General features: G+C 40.1%; 2 protein-coding genes across 9 annotated transcripts in view; one reads left to right on the forward strand and one right to left on the reverse strand.

Moving 5' to 3' along the window:
• Nucleotides 1-17,876, forward strand: part of LOC139764864 (guanine deaminase-like) — a 55,921-nt gene that overhangs the window by 14,238 nt on the left and 23,807 nt on the right. For 5 of the 8 annotated variants that reach the window (XM_071691887.1, XM_071691889.1, XM_071691883.1 and 2 more), the window contains exons 3-7: nucleotides 6,674-6,781; nucleotides 7,937-8,025; nucleotides 12,407-12,578; nucleotides 12,669-12,890; nucleotides 17,307-17,522. In XM_071691887.1, coding sequence (XP_071547988.1) covers nucleotides 6,674-6,781; nucleotides 7,937-8,025; nucleotides 12,407-12,578; nucleotides 12,669-12,890; nucleotides 17,307-17,522 — 807 coding nt within the window. The remainder of the gene's footprint in view (nucleotides 1-6,673; nucleotides 6,782-7,936; nucleotides 8,026-12,406; nucleotides 12,579-12,668; nucleotides 12,891-17,306; nucleotides 17,523-17,876) is intronic. The other 3 variants (XM_071691890.1, XM_071691891.1, XM_071691885.1) reach the window with 2 other exon arrangements.
• The window catches only part of LOC139764861 (solute carrier family 2, facilitated glucose transporter member 3-like), a 252,485-nt gene that overhangs the window by 3,463 nt on the left and 231,146 nt on the right, over nucleotides 1-17,876 (reverse strand). The gene's annotated exons all lie outside the window — the stretch shown is intronic.

Here is a 17,876-nt window from a genome sequence, read left to right on the forward strand (position 1 = left end):
GCCGCAAACCTACATTCACTGAGAACCAATCACTTTCCTCTCTTCCTACACGTACACATGCCTTACATCCTCGATAAAAACTTTTCACTGCTTCTAACAACTTTCCTCCCACACCATATATTCTTAATACCTTCCACAGAGCATCTCTATCAACTCTATCATATGCCTTCTCCAGATCCATAAATGCTACATACAAATCCATTTGCTTTTCTAAGTATTTCTCCCATACATTCTTCAAAGCAAACACCTGATCCACACATCCTCTACCACTTCTGAAACCACACTGCTCTTCCCCAATCTGATGCTCTGTACATGCCTTCACCCTCTCAATCAATACCCTCCCATATAATTCACCAGGAATACTCAACAAACTTATACCTCTGTAATTTGAGCACTCACTCTTATCCCCTTTGCCTTTGTACAATGGCACTATGCACGCATTCCGCCAATCCTCAGGCACCTCACCATGAGTCATACATACATTAAATAACCTTACCAACCAGTCAACAATACAGTCACCCCCTTTTTTAATAAATTCCAGTGCAATACCATCCAAACCTGCTGCCTTGCCGGCTTTCATCTTCCGCAAAGCTTTCACTACCTCTTCTCTGTTTACCAAATCATTTTCCCTAACCCTCTCACTTTGCACACCACCTCGACCAAAACACCCTATATCTGCCACTCTATCATCAAACACATTCAACAAACCTTCAAAATACTCACTCCATCTCCTTCTCACATCACCACTACTTGTTATCACCTCCCCATTTGCGCCCTTCACTGAAGTTCCCATTTGCTCCCTTGTCTTACGCACTTTATTTACCTCCTTCCAGAATATCTTTTTATTCTCCCTAAAATTTAATGATACTCTCTCACCCCAACTCTCATTTGCCCTTTTTTTCACCTCTTGCACCTTTCTCTTGACCTCCTGTCTCTTTCTTTTATACATCTCCCACTCAATTGCATTTTTTCCCTGCAAAAATCGTCCAAATGCCTCTCTCTTCTCTTTCACTAATACTCTCACTTCTTCATCCCACCACTCACTACCCTTTCTAATCAACCCACCTCCCACTCTTCTCATGCCACAAGCATCTTTTGCGCAATCCATCACTGATTCCCTAAATACATCCCATTCCTCCCCCACTCCCCTTACTTCCATTGTTCTCACCTTTTTCCATTCTGTACTCAGTCTCTCCTGGTACTTCCTCACACAGGTCTCCTTCCCAAGCTCACTTACTCTCACCACCCTCTTCACCCCAACATTCACTCTTCTTTTCTGAAAACCCATACAAATCTTCACCTTAGCCTCCACAAGATAATGATCAGACATACCTCCAGTTGCACCTCTCAGCACATTAACATCCAAAAGTCTCTCTTTCGCACGCCTGTCAATTAACACGTAATCCAACAAACTTATACCTCTGTAATTTGAGCACTCACTCTTATCCCCTTTGCCTTTGTACAATGGCACTATGCACGCATTCCGCCAATCCTCAGGCACCTCACAATGAGTCATACATACATTAAATAACTTTACCAACGAGTCAACAATACAGTCACCCCCTTTTTTAATAAATTACACTGCAATACCATCCATATATATATATATATATATATATATATATATATATATATATATATATATATATATATATATATATATATATATTTTTTTTTTATACTTTGTCGCTGTCTCCCGCGTTTGCGAGGTAGCGCAAGGAAACAGACGAAAGAAATGGCCCAACCCCCCCCCCATACACATGTATATACATACGTCCACAAACGCAAATATACATACCTACACAGCTTTCCATGGTTTACCCCAGACGCTTCACATGCCTTGATTCAATCCACTGACAGCACGTCAACCCCGGTATACCACATCGCTCCAATTCACTCTATTCCTTGCCCTCCTTTCACCCTCCTGCATGTTCAGGCCCCGATCACACAAAATCTTTTTCACTCCATCTTTCCACCTCCAATTTGGTCTCCCTCTTCTCCTCGTTCCCTCCACCTCCGACACATATATCCTCTTGGTCAATCTTTCCTCACTCATTCTCTCCATGTGCCCAAACCACTTCAAAACACCCTCTTCTGCTCTCTCAACCACGCTCTTTTTATTTCCACACATCTCTCTTACCCTTACGTTACTCACTCGATCAAACCACCTCACACCACACATTGTCCTCAAACATCTCATTTCCAGCACATCCATCCTCCTGCGCACAACTCTATCCATAGCCCACGCCTCGCAACCATACAACATTGTTGGAACCACTATTCCTTCAAACATACCCATTTTTGCTTTCCGAGATAATGTTCTCAACTTCCACACATTCTTCAAGGCCCCCCAGAATTTTCGCCCCCTCCCCCACCCTATGATCCACTTCCGCTTCCATGGTTCCATCCGCTGCCAGATCCACTCCCAGATATCTAAAACACTTCACTTCCTCCAGTTTTTCTCCATTCAAACTCACCTCCCAATTGACTTGACCCTCAACCCTACTGTACCTAATAACCTTGCTCTTATTCACATTTACTCTTAACTTTCTTCTTCCACACACTTTACCAAACTCAGTAACCAGCTTCTGCAGTTTCTCACATGAATCAGCCACCAGCGCTGTATCATCAGCGAACAACAACTGACTCACTTCCCAAGCTCTCTCATCCCCAACAGACTTCATACTTGCCCCTCTTTCCAAAACTCTTGCATTCACCTCCCTAACAACCCCATCCATAAACAAATTAAACAACCATGGAGACATCACACACCCCTGCCGCAAACCTACATTCACTGAGAACCAATCACTTTCCTCTCTTCCTACACGTACACATGCCTTACATCCTCGATAAAAACTTTTCACTGCTTCTAACAACTTTCCTCCCACACCATATATTCTTAATACCTTTCACAGAGCATCTCTATCAACTCTATCATATGCCTTCTCCAGATCCATAAATGCTACATACAAATCCATTTGCTTTTCTAAGTATTTCTCACATACATTCTTCAAAGCAAACACCTGATCCACACATCCTCTACCACTTCTGAAACCACACTGCTCTTCCCCAATCTGATGCTCTGTACATGCCTTCACTGGTGGCTGATTCATGTGAGAAACTGCGGAAGCTGGTGACTGAGTTTGGTAAAGTGTGTGAAAGAAGAAAGTTAAGAGTAAATGTGAATAAGAGCAAGGTAATTAGGTACAGTAGGGTTGAGGGTCAAGTCAACTGGGAGGTAAGTTTGAATGGAGAAAAACTGGAGGAAGTAAAGTGTTTTAGATATCTGGGAGTGGATCTGGCAGCGGATGGAACCATGGAAGCGGAAGTGGATCATAGGGTGGGGGAGGGGGCGAAAATCCTGGGAGCCTTGAAGAAAGTGTGGAAGTCGAGAACATTATCTCGGAAAGCAAAAATGGGTATGTTTGAAGGAATAGTGGTTCCAACAATGTTGTATGGTTGCGAGGCGTGGGCTATGGATAGAGTTGTGCGCAGGAGGATGGATGTGCTGGAAATGAGATGTTTGAGGACAATGTGTGGTGTGAGGTGGTTTGATCGAGTAAGTAACGTAAGGGTAAGAGAGATGTGTAGAAATAAAAAAGCGTGGTTGAGAGAGCAGAAGAGGGTGTTTTGAAATGGTTTGGGCACATGGAGAGAATGAGTGAGGAAAGATTGACCAAGAGGATAAATGTGTCGGAGGTTGAGGGAACGAGGAGAAGTGGGAGACCAAATTGGAGGTGGAAAGATGGAGTGAAAAAGATTTTGTGTGATCAGGGCCTGAACATGCAGGAGGGTGAAAGGAGGGCAAGGAATAGAGTGAATTGGATCGATGTGGTATACCGGGGTTGACGTGCTGTCAGTGGATTGAATCAGGGCATGTGAAGCATCTGGGGTAAACCATGGAAAGCTGTGTAGGTATGTATATTTGCGTGTGTGGATGTATGTATATACATGTGTATGGGGGTGGGTTGGGCCATTTCTTTCGTTTGTTTCCTTGCGCTATATATATATATATATATATATATATATATATATATATATATATATTTTTTTTTTTTTTCATACTATTCGCCATTTCCCGCGATAGCGAGGTAGCGTTAAGAACAGAGGACTGGGACTTTGAGGGAATATCACCTAGCAGAAAGAATACTTCCCACACATTCCCCGCATGCCGTAGAAGGCAACTAAAGGAGATGGGAGCGAGGGACTAGAAACCCTTCCCTCCTTGTATTTTAACTTCTTAAAAGGGGAAATGGATGAAGGAGTCACGCACAGAGTGTTCATCCTCTTTGAAGGCTCGGACTGGGGTGTCTAAATGTGTGTGAATGTAACCAAGGTGAGAAAAAAAGGAGATAGGTAGTATGTTTGAGGAAAGGAACCTGGATGTTTTGGCTCTGAGTGAAACGAAGCTCAAGGGTAAAGGAGAAGAGTGGTTTGAGAATGTTTTGGGAGTAATGTCAGGGGTTGGTGAGAGGACAAGAGCAAAGGAAGGAGTAGCACTACTCCTGAAACAGTTGTGGGAGTATATGATAGAGTGTAAAAAAGTAAACTCTTGATTGATATGGGTAAAACTGAAAGTGGATGGAGAGAGATGGGTGATTATTGGGACCCATGCACCTGGGCATGAGAAGGAAGATCATGAGAGGCAAGTGTTCTGGGAGCAGCTGAGTGAATGTGTTAGCAGCTTTGATGCACGAGACTGGGTTATAGTGATGGGTGATTTGAATGGAAAGGTGAGTAATGTGGCGGCTGAGGGAATAATTTATGTACATGGGGTGTTCACTGTTGTAAATGGAAATGGTGAAGAGCTTGTAGATTTGTGTGCTGAAAAAAGACTGGTGATTGGGAATACCTGGTTTAAAAAGAGATATACATAAGTGTATGTATGTAAGTAGGAAAGATAGCCAGAGAGCATTATTGGATTATGTATTAATTGATAGATGCGTGAAAGAGAGCCTTTTGGATGTTAATGTGCTGAGAGGTACAACTGGAGGGATGTCTGATCATGATCTTGTGGAGGCGAAGGTGAAGATTTTTAGAGGCTTTCAGAAAACAAGAGAGAATGTTGGGGTGAAGAGAGTGGTGAGAGTAAGTGAGCTTGGGAAGTGCATAAGACAAGAGAACAAATGGGAACATTGAAGAAGAGGGGGTAATGGGGAGGTAATAACAAGAAGTGGTGATGTGAGACGGAGATGGAGTGAGTATTTGAAGATTTATTGAATGTGTTAGATGATTATATGATACATGACCATATAATTTTCAGACTTTTATCCATGTACCTTTCTGATGGCTTTTTCAAATCACATAACCTTTGCCCCCAAACCTCATTCAACCTATTCTTCTAATCCCAACCATACAACAAAAGGTATTCGTCACTACTGCTTGTACTTCTGACCTAAAGTGAACTATATACATTTGGATTTCATATCCACACATCAGTGGTGCAACTAGTTCCATGTCCACAAACATTATTCATACAGGTAAAATCATTAGTAAAATAATAGAAATATCCGTCGTACTCACTATAGATTTAATAACTATCATAAAACTGAGTTACTGTATTGGTATACACCCACAAATTGATTTTAACAAAAACTTTTCTCTACTTAATATACAGGAATGTGATAATGATAGCACAAGTCTTCTCCATGAGCACACTAGATATCACATTCAATTTGGAGATTCACAGTCAAGTTCATTATCTGATGTCGAAGTTGTCTCGTTACTGTTTGAAATCAAAGAATACCTTAGAAGGATTTTTATTGTCTTTATTCATAACAAACTTCATAAATTTCATGTCATCCATAAGAGGCTTTGAATATGACTGAGGAACAGTTCTGTTCACATGTCTTCTCTCCTGTATGAATAGCTATGCTGCTACACTATGAGACCCATCTATGAGACAGCCTTTTGGCACTGTGAACATTTACATGGTTTCTCTCCTGTATGAATAGCTATGTTGTTACACTAAGTGACCCCTCTAAGAAAAAGTCTTTTAGCACTGTAAACATTTGCATAGTTTTTCTCCTGTATGAATAGCTATGTTGCTACACTATGTGACCCCTCTGGGAGAAAGTCTTTTGATGCTGTGAACATTCACATGGTGTCTCTCCTTTATGAATGGTCATGTATTCTACCTGAATATTCTTCCAGAAGAATTTTCTTTGTAATGTGAACAAATTCTCACCTGTATTAACATTTTACAGCTTAATCCTATATGGGACCTATTATGGATGAAGCCAATTCAAATGGGTTTATCAGTCAACTCTTTGTACTGACTTACAGTTGCAATATTAATACAAACTATGAAGTCATTTAAATACTACATCACTTCTGTTATTAACCTCATCTAAGGTGACATCTTGTTCATGGTGTAACCTCTTGCAGGTGGAACCAGTAACACATACCCACACATATATCTGTATGACTATTCATACATTCAGCCATCATGTTTTCCATTCTTTTGTCTGCAATATATTGTATATTTCTGGACTAAATGTCTATTATAATACCATTATCACTGTCAACAAAAAATGTTAGCAGGATTTTTCTAAGAGGTGAATCTGCAAGCATCATAATGTTGGGAAATATTTAATTCATAAACAGATATAATCTTTGCCACTTTGCCTTCATCAGTGGAATGCAGTTGATTATTCACATTCACCTTTTGCAGGATGAAAAGGACACTATGAAGGTGTTTGTTGGGACCTTCGTTCATGCCACCCGGGAGTCTCCCATGGTCATTCTCACAGACATGGCTCTGGGCATCCTCAATGGCAAGGTATACTCATGCTTATAGAAAAGATGTACTCATACACATGAAAAGACAAAACTCATGTTTATAAAAAGGTATACTCATTCTTATAGACAAGGTAAACAAAGGGAAATGCTAACTTATGTCTGAGCATCCTCTGTACTACAGTAGACTCTGGTTTTCACACTTGGTCTTAGTAGTACTGTAAACTCACAAGTCTATAATTATGATCCTGGATTTCCTCATATGCAAGATAAACCTGTTCAGAAAAATGTACCTGGGCATCCATAACAGCAGAGATATAGCACTGTGCTTTTGCAGCACCATAAACTCTTCCTTAGATATCTTCAGTAACAAGAGAAACTCATGCATATGTATGACTTTGGGAATCCTGAATACAAACATACATCTATTTTCTTAAAAACAGACATGAATATTCCCATCTGCAAGTTAAACACTCCTCTCACTTCCTGAATGACCAGGTAACATGACTCTGAGTAAACTCTTACCCAAAGACATGTTCCTAGGCATTCTCAGCAATTAGGTAAACTTGCTCCCGGAAAAGCCTTGGACGTCTTAACACAGATAAGGTTGCTCATAGATGTAACTCTGATCATCACGACAAAATGATCTCTTGATTACAAACACTGCCCTACTCATACTCAATTTTCAGGTAAACTTGTGTACACAGATGGTCCTGTTATCCTCAGAATCAAGGTAAACAAGTCAACAAGCTAACAGTCTCAGACACTCTCAACATAAATGTGAACTTTTGCTTACAGAGTATGACTGTGTCTCCTCTATGCTAAAATATAATTGCCAGTAGGTATGACTCCTCGTTTGCATTATTAGGTAAAAGACTTCCACACACATATAATGGTGGATGTCCATAACAGCAGAGCAAACTCCTTTCATGCAAAGCTCTTCATACAGTCTTTTCTGATAATCTTTACAATTCTCTAATCACCATCTAAAATGTTGATTATGATTCTTGATTATACTGTATCCAGAAATTTTACATCGAACATGTAGAATATATTCTCAAGGCTGAACATAAGAATGGGCTTTCCTTTTATTTCTAGCGGGCCACTTATGCTCAGCTTCGATGAAAAAAAAATTTACTATATCAATCACTGATTTTGAAAATGGATTCTTTAAAATTAACTACATGTTTGTTTTCAGATAGAATTTGTGGAGGTAGTGAATAAATTAGGGCAGCTCAGAGCCAAGTATGGCTTTCCAGACTCCTGCATCACCTACATGACCCCAGGGTATGTGCTGACCACAGGTACAACATGACCCCAGGGTACATACTGACCATAGCTGCAGGATGACCCTAAGGGATGTGCTAACCATAGGTACATGGTAACCCCAGAGTACATGCTGACTACAGGTACATGACCTCAAGGTACATCCTGACTCCAGATACATGACTACTGTAAATGCTGACTTTGCAGATATGACCACAGGCATCATTAGGGATCATTGAAAATAAGAATATTAATATATTCCTTTAAGGTAGTCTTATAGAATCTGTTATGTTCCATCAAAGTTTATGATACAACAGAGCAAACGAAATATTTCCTTTTCATGGAAACTTTAGCGAGTGAGCTTGAGCATGGCATTATTTTGGGGCGATGCTTCTGTTTCTACCATGTGTAAAGCAGAGATTATTGCTGTGGATAGAAAGTCATACATCTCTTCCTGTCTGATTATTCCTTTATCCAATCTATGGTTTTAGAATTGTGTTATGAGGACAGTTTGGGTAAGAAACCTGGCATGTCAGGATACTACTTTTCCTTGACTCTCAGATTTCTCCTCCACCAAAAATTGTTGCAACTCTGTAATTCATCAGGTAACACATTTCGTGATCCATAGAAAACATGACAACCTATCTTTTTCTCTTAGTGATGTCTTTTTTTTATATTTGGCTCAAAAAATATATCAACTGTTGATTTTCTTTTCCTTTTCATGCGGTTAAAGATGTTCTTTCTGGGTGGTCTCTCTTTTTTTTTTTTTTACATAATTCCTTTTTAGGATGACATTCAAAGTGCAGGTACCATTCAAAACAAAATATATAAGCTGTTGGCATTTTACATAGGGTAAGTTCATTACTGATATAACTTATGAAGGTACATACCTACTCATAAAATTGACAGGTCAGGTTGGATTAGATTACTTAGGCTACCTCAGATCACCTCACTAACACCACACTCAGAGCTCTCAATATATATTATCTAATTTATTCAATTTCTTGTTGCTTTGCCTGATTATGTAAAGTATGAAAGATCTTGCAAATTTCCTTTTTTTCACCTATAACTTTTGGTACATTTGTTATGCAGAGAATCAGATTTTCATCATCTTATATACATATAACTAATTTCAATCTTACAGCACACTTTTACAGGTTCTTAAAGTTTCAAGGCTGTACTACAGTCAGTAGTAGGTTAACAATTGTCTTAAGTAGAGTGAGAGGTTTTTCAATGAAACTGCAGCCCTTATTGTCCAACGATGATGATCCAATCTAATGGAAGGTGACTTCAAACTCATGATGCAACCACTTGGAAATGAAGTCCATTAATGCCTTTATGTGTGTGTGAGTGTATTTTTTCATACATATCTATCTTAATCTTTGATGCCTGTTTCCTTTTGGAAATCCCTCAAGGGGGTGGCCACAGCAATAGTTTCCGTAACTGAACTCCAGTGCCACTTCTTAGCCTTTAGTGCCTCACCCTTAACAGATCATTGGCAGATGGCAAGTCTAGTGCAGTCTTTGCAGAGACTCATACATGTCCAATACATTTACAATTCCAAAGACACACAATATTCAACAAGATCAAGGATTAAAACTTCTGATGCAAGTGTGCTAGCTAGATATGATAGTCACTAGTCTATGGCTATAAAAGATTTTAAGGATTCTATTATATGTTAGCATATATGGATTGTCTTAACGCCAACATGCAACTACAGCTGAAAATGAGAAAGCCCTGAGCTAAATGACTAAAGTAGGAATAATTTTGCAAGTTGTTAACCAGCCACAATCAAATACACTATATGCATATACATACTAGACAACACATAAAATAAATACATAACTGAGAATTAAAAACATAATAATCTATTCAAACCTAAATGTAAATAAACAAGTCTTAGTAATCCATGCAAAGTAATATCCATACAAACTGATACATCAAACCTTTTCTAAAACAATTAAAATTTATCTAGCTAGAAAGCCCCCAAAATCTTGTTTAAGATTAGTTTTAAATTCCAGTTAGTGACAGCCACATCATTCCAATTCTCTCCATTCCTTGCATGCCTTTCACCCTCCTGTACGTTCAAGCCTCGATCGCTCGAAATCTTTTTCACTCCATCCTTCCACCTTCAATTCAGTCTCCCACTTCTCTCTTCAACCTCTGACACATATATCCTTTTTGTCTATCTTTCCTCATTCATTCTCTTCATATTTCCAAACCATTTCAACACACCATCTTCTGCTCTCTCAACCACACTCTATCTATTACCACACATCTCTCTTACCCTTTCATTACTTACTTGATCAAACCACCTCACACCACATATTGTCCTCAAACATTTCATTTCCAACACATCCACCCTTCTTCATACAATCCTATCTATAGCCTACGTCTCGCATCCATATAACATTGTTGGAACCACTATTCCTTCAAACATACCCAGTTTTGTCTCCAAGATAATGTTCTCACCTTCCACATATTTTTCAATGCTTCCAGAACCTTCACCCCTTCCCCACCCAGTGTCTCCATGGTTGTTTAATTTTTTTATCAATGGGGTTCTTAGGTAGGTGAATGCAAGAGTTTTGGAGAAAGGGGCAAGTATGCAGTCTGTTGTGGATGAGAGGGCTTGGGAAGTGAGTCAGTTGTTGTTCACTGATGATACAGTGCTGGTGGCTGATTCGAGTGAGAAACTGCAGAAGCTGGTGACTGAGTTTGGTAAAGTGTGTGAAAGAAGAAAGCCGAGAGTAAATGTGAATAAGAGCAAGGATATTAGGTACAGTAGGGTTGAGGGACAAGTGAACTGGGAGGTAAGTTTGAATGGAGAGAAACTGGAGGAAGTGAAGTGCCTTAGATAACTGGGAGTGGATTTGGCAGCGGATAGAACCATGGAAGCGGAAGTGAGTCACAGGGTGGGGGAGGGTGCGAAAGTTCTGGAAGCACTGAAAAATGTGTGGAAGGCGAGAACATTATCTTGGAAAGCAAAAATGGGTACGTTTGAAGGAATAGTTGTTCCACCAATGTTATATGGTTGCAAGGCATGGGCTGTAGATAGAGTTGTGCAGAGGAGGGTGGATGTGTTGGAAATGAGATGTTTGAGTACAATATGTGGTGTGGGGTGGTTTGATCGAGTAAGTAGTGAAACGGTAAGAGAGATGTGTGGTAATAAAAAGAGTGTGGCTGAGAGAGCAGAAGAGGGTGTTTTGAAATGGTTTGGTCACATGGAGAGAAAGAGTGAGGAAAGATTGACCAAGAGGATATATGTGTCAGAGGTGGAGGAAACGAGGAGAAGTGGGAGACCAAACTGGAGGTGGAAAGATGGAGTGAAAAAGATTTTGAGTGATCGCGCCCTGAACATGCAGGAGGGCAAAAGGCGTGCAAGGAATAGATTGAACTGGAACGATGTGGTATACCAGGTCGATGTGCTGTCATTGGTCTGAACCAGGGCATGTGAAGCTTCTGGGGTAAACCATGGAAAGTTTTGTGGGGCCTGGATGTGGAAAGGAAGCTATGGTTTCGGTGCATTATATATGACAGCTAGAGACTGAGTGTGAATGAATGTGACCTTTGTTGTCCTTTCCTAGCGCTACCTCGCACACATGAGGGGGGGAGGGGGTTGTTATTTCATGTGTGGCGGGGTGGCGATGGAAATGAATAAGGGCAGACAGTATGAATTATGTACATGTATATGTCTGTGTGTGTGTATATATATGTATACGTTGAGATGTATAGGTATGTGTATTTGCGTGTATGGATGTGTATGTATATACATGTGTATGTGGGTGGGTTGGGCCATTCTTTCATCTGTTTCCTTGCGCTACCTCACTAACGCGGGAGACAGTGACAAAGTATTATATATAATAACATATACATATCAATATATACATACACATACACAGGCATATACATGTATACTCATTCATGCTTGCCTGCCTTCACCTATTTCTGTCATCCTCCTGCCCTACAGAAAATGGCATTGCTACCCCCTGCTTCTGCGAGAGAGTGGTAGTGAGATGGTCTTGTTTAGGGCATTCAATTGCTCATACCAACTCAGCTAACAGGAAAAAATATACAATTTTTCTTGAAATTATCCTTTTTGAAGACAACTCTGTCTTTGGGCAGTCTGCTTAGTCAAGCAATTTTGCTACTTGGCTACTTACAAGAAATTCTCTCTTCCTTAGGGTCTTAAACTATTACTTTTTTCATCAACCAGAATACAAAGTAAGATAATGGCATGCTGAAGTTGAATGGTAACATTCAGAGTTATACCCAATATAATTTGGTCAAATCATATTACCACAACTTATGGTCCAATGGTTAACTGATGTTATGATTATAACCTTGAAATAAAAGTTACTCACTTTACATTATGCTTAATGCATCTCACATTTTTAACTTCAAGCCAGTTTATGATGCCTGGGATGATAGATACACACATACATGCTCCACAGTTCCCCAACAATGGGGTTAAATTTGACCTGCCCCTGTTGTCATGGCTGAATAACTACACCTTCCCTATGGAGGCCATGTTCTCTGATGTCAAGTTGGCAAGGAATGTCTACACCAGGGTTGTGGTAAGTCTCAGCCTTCATTAAAACAAAAAAAATACATGAGATAATGCAAATATGCCATGTGTGTTTGGACTGAATCTGATATATCTGCAGGAGCGCATAGTGCGGAATGGCACCACAACTGCCTCCTACTTTGCCAGTCTCCACCTGCCAGCATCCAAAGTCTTAGCTGATGTGGTGCATGCAAGGGGACAGCGAGCCCTTGTTGGTAAGGTAAATATGATAGTTAACTGCCCCGAGTATTACCAGGAATCAAGCATTGAAGAATCACTTGCAGAGACAGAGGAATTAATCTGCTATATTGCCAACAAACAGGTGAGCCATTTTAGTTCTTCAGTATTTTCAGTCTAGCTTTAGCCTGTTCCATCTTCACCTTACATAATTATTATGCAACTCCTTTAGTGCATCTCTTGTCTTAGGAACTAATTTTTTCTCTGTCCTTTGGCTTTTCAATGTCTTCTTTCTTGGCAAGAAGATACCAAGCTAGCACTGTACTTTCACATAAAAGCACTGGCAGGATGTTTCTGGAAGGGTGATGATCTAGTTCTGGTTTACCAGTAAAATTCAATAAGCAATTATCTGGTAGAACATGCTGCAGTCTTACATATTATTCATTTTTTTTATATTATTATTATACTTTGTCGCTGTCTCCCGCGTTTGCGAGGTAGCGCAAGGAAACAGACGAAAGAAATGGCCCAACCCCCCCATACACATGTATATACATACGTCCACACACGCAAATATACATACCTACACAGCTTTCCATGGTTCACCCCAGACGCTTCACATGCCCCGATTCAATCCACTGACAGCACGTCAACCCCGGTATACCACATCGCTCCAATTCACTCTATTCCTTGCCCTCCTTTCACCCTCCTGCATGTTCAGGCCCCGATCACACAAAATCTTTTTCACTCCATCTTTCCACCTCCAATTTGGTCTCCCTCTTCTCCTCGTTCCCTCCACCTCCGACACATATATCCTCTTGGTCAATCTTTCCTCACTCATTCTCTCCATGTGACCAAACCACTTCAAAACAGCCTCTTCTGCTCTCTCAACCACGCTCTTTTTATTTCCACACATCTCTCTTACCCTTACGTTACTCACTCGATCAAACCACCTCACACCACACATTGTCCTCAAACATCTCATTTCCAGCACATCCATCCTCCTGCGCACAACTCTATCCATAGCCCACGCCTCGTACCCATACAACATTGTTGGAACCACTATTCCTTCAAACATACCCATTTTTGCTTTCCAAGATAATGTTCTCGACTTCCACACATTCTTCAAGGCCCCCAGAATTTTTCGCCCCCTCCCCCACCCTATGATCCACTTCCGCTTCCATGGTTCCATCCGCTGCCAGATCCACTCCCAGATATCTAAAACACTTCACTTCCTCCAGTTTTTCTCCATTCAAACTCACCTCCCAATTGACTTGACCCTCAACCCTACTGTACCTAATAACCTTGCTCTTATTCACATTTACTCTTAACTTTCTTCTTTCACACACTTTACCAAACTCAGTCACCAGCTTCTGCAGTTTCTCACATGAATCAGCCACCAGCGCTGTATCATCAGCGAACAACAACTGCCTCACTTCCCAAGCTCTCTCATCCCCAACCGACTTCATACTTGCCCCTCTTTCCAAAACTCTTGCATTTACCTCCCTAACAACCCCATCCATAAACAAATTAAACAACCATGGAGACATCACACACCCCTGCCGCAAACCTACATTCACTGAGAACCAATCACTTTCCTCTCTTCCTACACGTACACATGCCTTACATCCTCGATAAAAACTTTTCACTGCTTCTAACAACTTTCCTCCCACACCATATATTCTTAATACCTTCCACAGAGCATCTCTATCAACTCTATCATATGCCTTCTCCAGATCCATAAATGCTACATACAAATCCATTTGCTTTTCTAAGTATTTCTCACATACATTCTTCAAAGCAAACACCTGATCCATGCATCCTCTACCACTTCTGAAACCACACTGCTCTTCCCCAATCTGATGCTCTGTACATGCCTTCACCCTCTCAATCAATACCCTCCCATATAATTCACCAGGAATACTCAACAAACTTATACCTCTGTAATTTGAGCACTCACTCTTATCCCCTTTGCCTTTGTACAATGGCACTATGCACGCATTCCGCCAATCCTCAGGCACCTCACCATGAGTCATACATACATTAAATAACCTTACCAACCAGTCAACAATACAGTCACCCTCTTTTTTAATAAATTCCACTGCAATACCATCCAAACCTACTGCCTTGCCAGCTTTCATCTTCATATGTATGTTTATTTCTAGCATAAAGGTAAAAGAATATGTAAATTTGATCAAAGAAACCATCAAGCACAGCAATAAAATAAAAATAACTTGCAGAAAATGAATACCAAAAAATAATAACAGAATGGGGAAGGACTATGACAGCCTTTCCCAACTTCCTGAAAACACACAAGCATTCATAGAGCACCTGAAAAAAAATTAAGATTCACAATTTCATCCACTAGTCTGACACTACAAAAAGTATTTCACACTTGTTTGAGTGAGTTGCTTGATTATTTTCTATGCATTTTACAAAGACCTTTCCACCATCAAGACTGTCAAACTGTTTTAAACATTTTAAGGAAGTGATCAAGTCTCCCTTTCCTCATCGCTTTTCAATTTAGGGGGCAGTTACAACCTATGACCCAACAGGGATGCTGTAATTGGTTGCCACTCTCTTCTGGACCTGATATACCATCTCCTATGTCGCACACAGTCAGCTTCAATTCATAAGCTAGTGCCCAAAGATTGTCATCTTCAGTAGCAGAATGACTGTATTCTCATATTCGTTTGGCATAATTAGTGCATGAAATAAGCATGAAACATAACTGTTACACCAAATAAGCCTTTTGGTTTGGTGAGAAAGACAGGACAAAAAATTACTTACATTTACAAAACACGGAGACTTTATATAAACTGGAAAAGGCACAAGTATGAGAGTGCTGTAGGGTGAATATGGCATGAGACAAGTGTCACTTTATGATGTCAAATATGCACATCACTCCTGAAATCCCATGATCTAACTCAGTGGGAGACAAGAGATGGGGACTATGCAATTCAATCAAATGTGGAAAATGAGCTTGACAGATATCTCCTGTATGATCTTATGTCCACTGTATGAACAGTGGGCATCCCTATCCCACCTTGAAGAACATTCTAATGTTGCTTAATTCAATATCTTTTGGAGCTTGAAAATTTGAGATGGGTTTTGAGGTTTCTTCAGTTGTACCATGCAGTCTCAATCAAACTGAGTATACAATTTTCAGTGGGGTCCTAAGGTCCATTGGTTCCTACCAATGGCTCCTGTGCTTATGATAGTTATGTATGGATGACATATATCAATTGCAACTGTCCCTAGTTTGCAGAAATATCCACAAGGTTTAGTCACCCACAAGAAACTATCATGGAAAGCACTGTGCACTCCCCTCACACAATCTTCTGTAATGAACATATTAGGAGACTAGGAGTGATTTTGAATATATCATCTGAGGAAGAATCGATCTCCAAGCAGTCGAGGAAAAAGAGAGTGAAGGATGATAGAGTGGCTTTCAATGGTAGCAGTGTGCCAAGAATTATATGGCCAGGTGTTGCACCAGGGTTTAAATGTCTGACACGCTGGGTTGAAGTGGCCTTTTATTATTAACTAAATGACATGGCAGGGGGAAAACATGCCCTAAGCTTGCCTATCTTAAATGAAAGGAATAACAAAATGTGAAAAAAATGAAGAGATAAAATAAGAGCTACTTAGGGGTGTGCAGACAAAAAATTTGAAACAAGAAAGATTGTAGGAATAAGGAAAGACAAAAGAAGGAAGAGAATTCCACAGCTTTGCTGTATGAGGAAGGTAGGAGGCATAATAGTGGTCATTTCTTGTGTGTGTGTGTGGTCTGCACACAAAAACTATGAGAAGCAGTGACATATTACGTTACAGGTGGCAGGACCAAATGCAGACAACTCAAGAGAGTAGCATACAAAATATAGTATTACCAACAGAACAAACACTAAGCATCACCATCAAACATATGGAAAGGGATAGATAAAGGCAGAACTATTCTAATTTCACTCTGACTCAGAGAGAGGTGGAGAAGATGCTGTGCTCCACACTGGGGGAGAGAGAATCCATTTAAATATGGAACAGCTGCTTACGAGAAAAATAACTGCCGCACCCACACAGTATCCCCAGCTTTAGAGCTGTGCATTATGTGTTGTTTCTAAGATGAAGCAGTGGATGTAGTTATGCCCAACACAATTTTCTTACTGCAGGTTTGAACTGTAATGTTCTGAAACCAAATACTGTATTCGTGAGATTTAGAAACAGTCAAAGGTATAAATTGCATTTCTGCAGCACTACATTCAACTGGGTTACTGTTCATAATGATTGATTCAATATTTCAAATTTTGTGAAAATTCAAGCTTAGGAAGACAACTTTTTTACTGCAAGTAGGACTGAAAGAGATGTGAGAGGAGACCTCTGACTCAAAAATCCTACTTAACCTAAATGGCTGGGCATGAGCTGTTTTGGTAGGTTTTCTTTTACTTAAAATTTTCCATTTATCAGTGTCTAGCATCATTTATATAATGATTATCTTAAAGGTTTATAACATCCATTTCCATGATCCTGTATGTGGTATTAAAGTTTAAATCTTTCTGTCTGCTTTCAGTCACCACTGGTGCAGCCCATTATAACACCACGATTTGGAATTACTTGTCCTCTTGAGCAACTGAAAGGTCTAGGCCAGTTAGCAGCAAAATATGACTGTCATATCCAAAGTCACTTGTGTGAAACAAAGCCAGAGATTGCCTGGATTAAAGAGCTCTTCCCTTCTAATAAGTCTTACACTGATGTCTATGACAGCACAGGACTCCTTGGGGAAAAGGTAAGAGGCTTATAACGTACTCTACCAACAGCTTCAACTAGATCAGAATGAAATTAGAGATGTAGGAGCTTTAATGTGTCCTGCACTAGATGTTCCTGGAGCACTTTCATCTTTATATATCAGTGTAACTTATGCTAAGTTACATAAAATGCAAAAATTTTTTGCATTGAAATCTGTCTTTTCCTATTTCAACACGTTATCATTTTGAACTTCCCCATTTTGAACTAACCCCCAGGGTTATGTCACTTGCAGAAATATAATTTTCTTAACCTATCTATCTGCTATCTGTATCTCTGATGCCTGTTCCCTTCTGGAACTTCCTCAAGGGGGTGGCCATGGTAATAAAGTCTTTAC

This window comes from Panulirus ornatus, chromosome 51, assembly GCF_036320965.1.
Source record: "Panulirus ornatus isolate Po-2019 chromosome 51, ASM3632096v1, whole genome shotgun sequence".
NCBI lineage: Eukaryota > Metazoa > Arthropoda > Malacostraca > Decapoda > Palinuridae > Panulirus > Panulirus ornatus.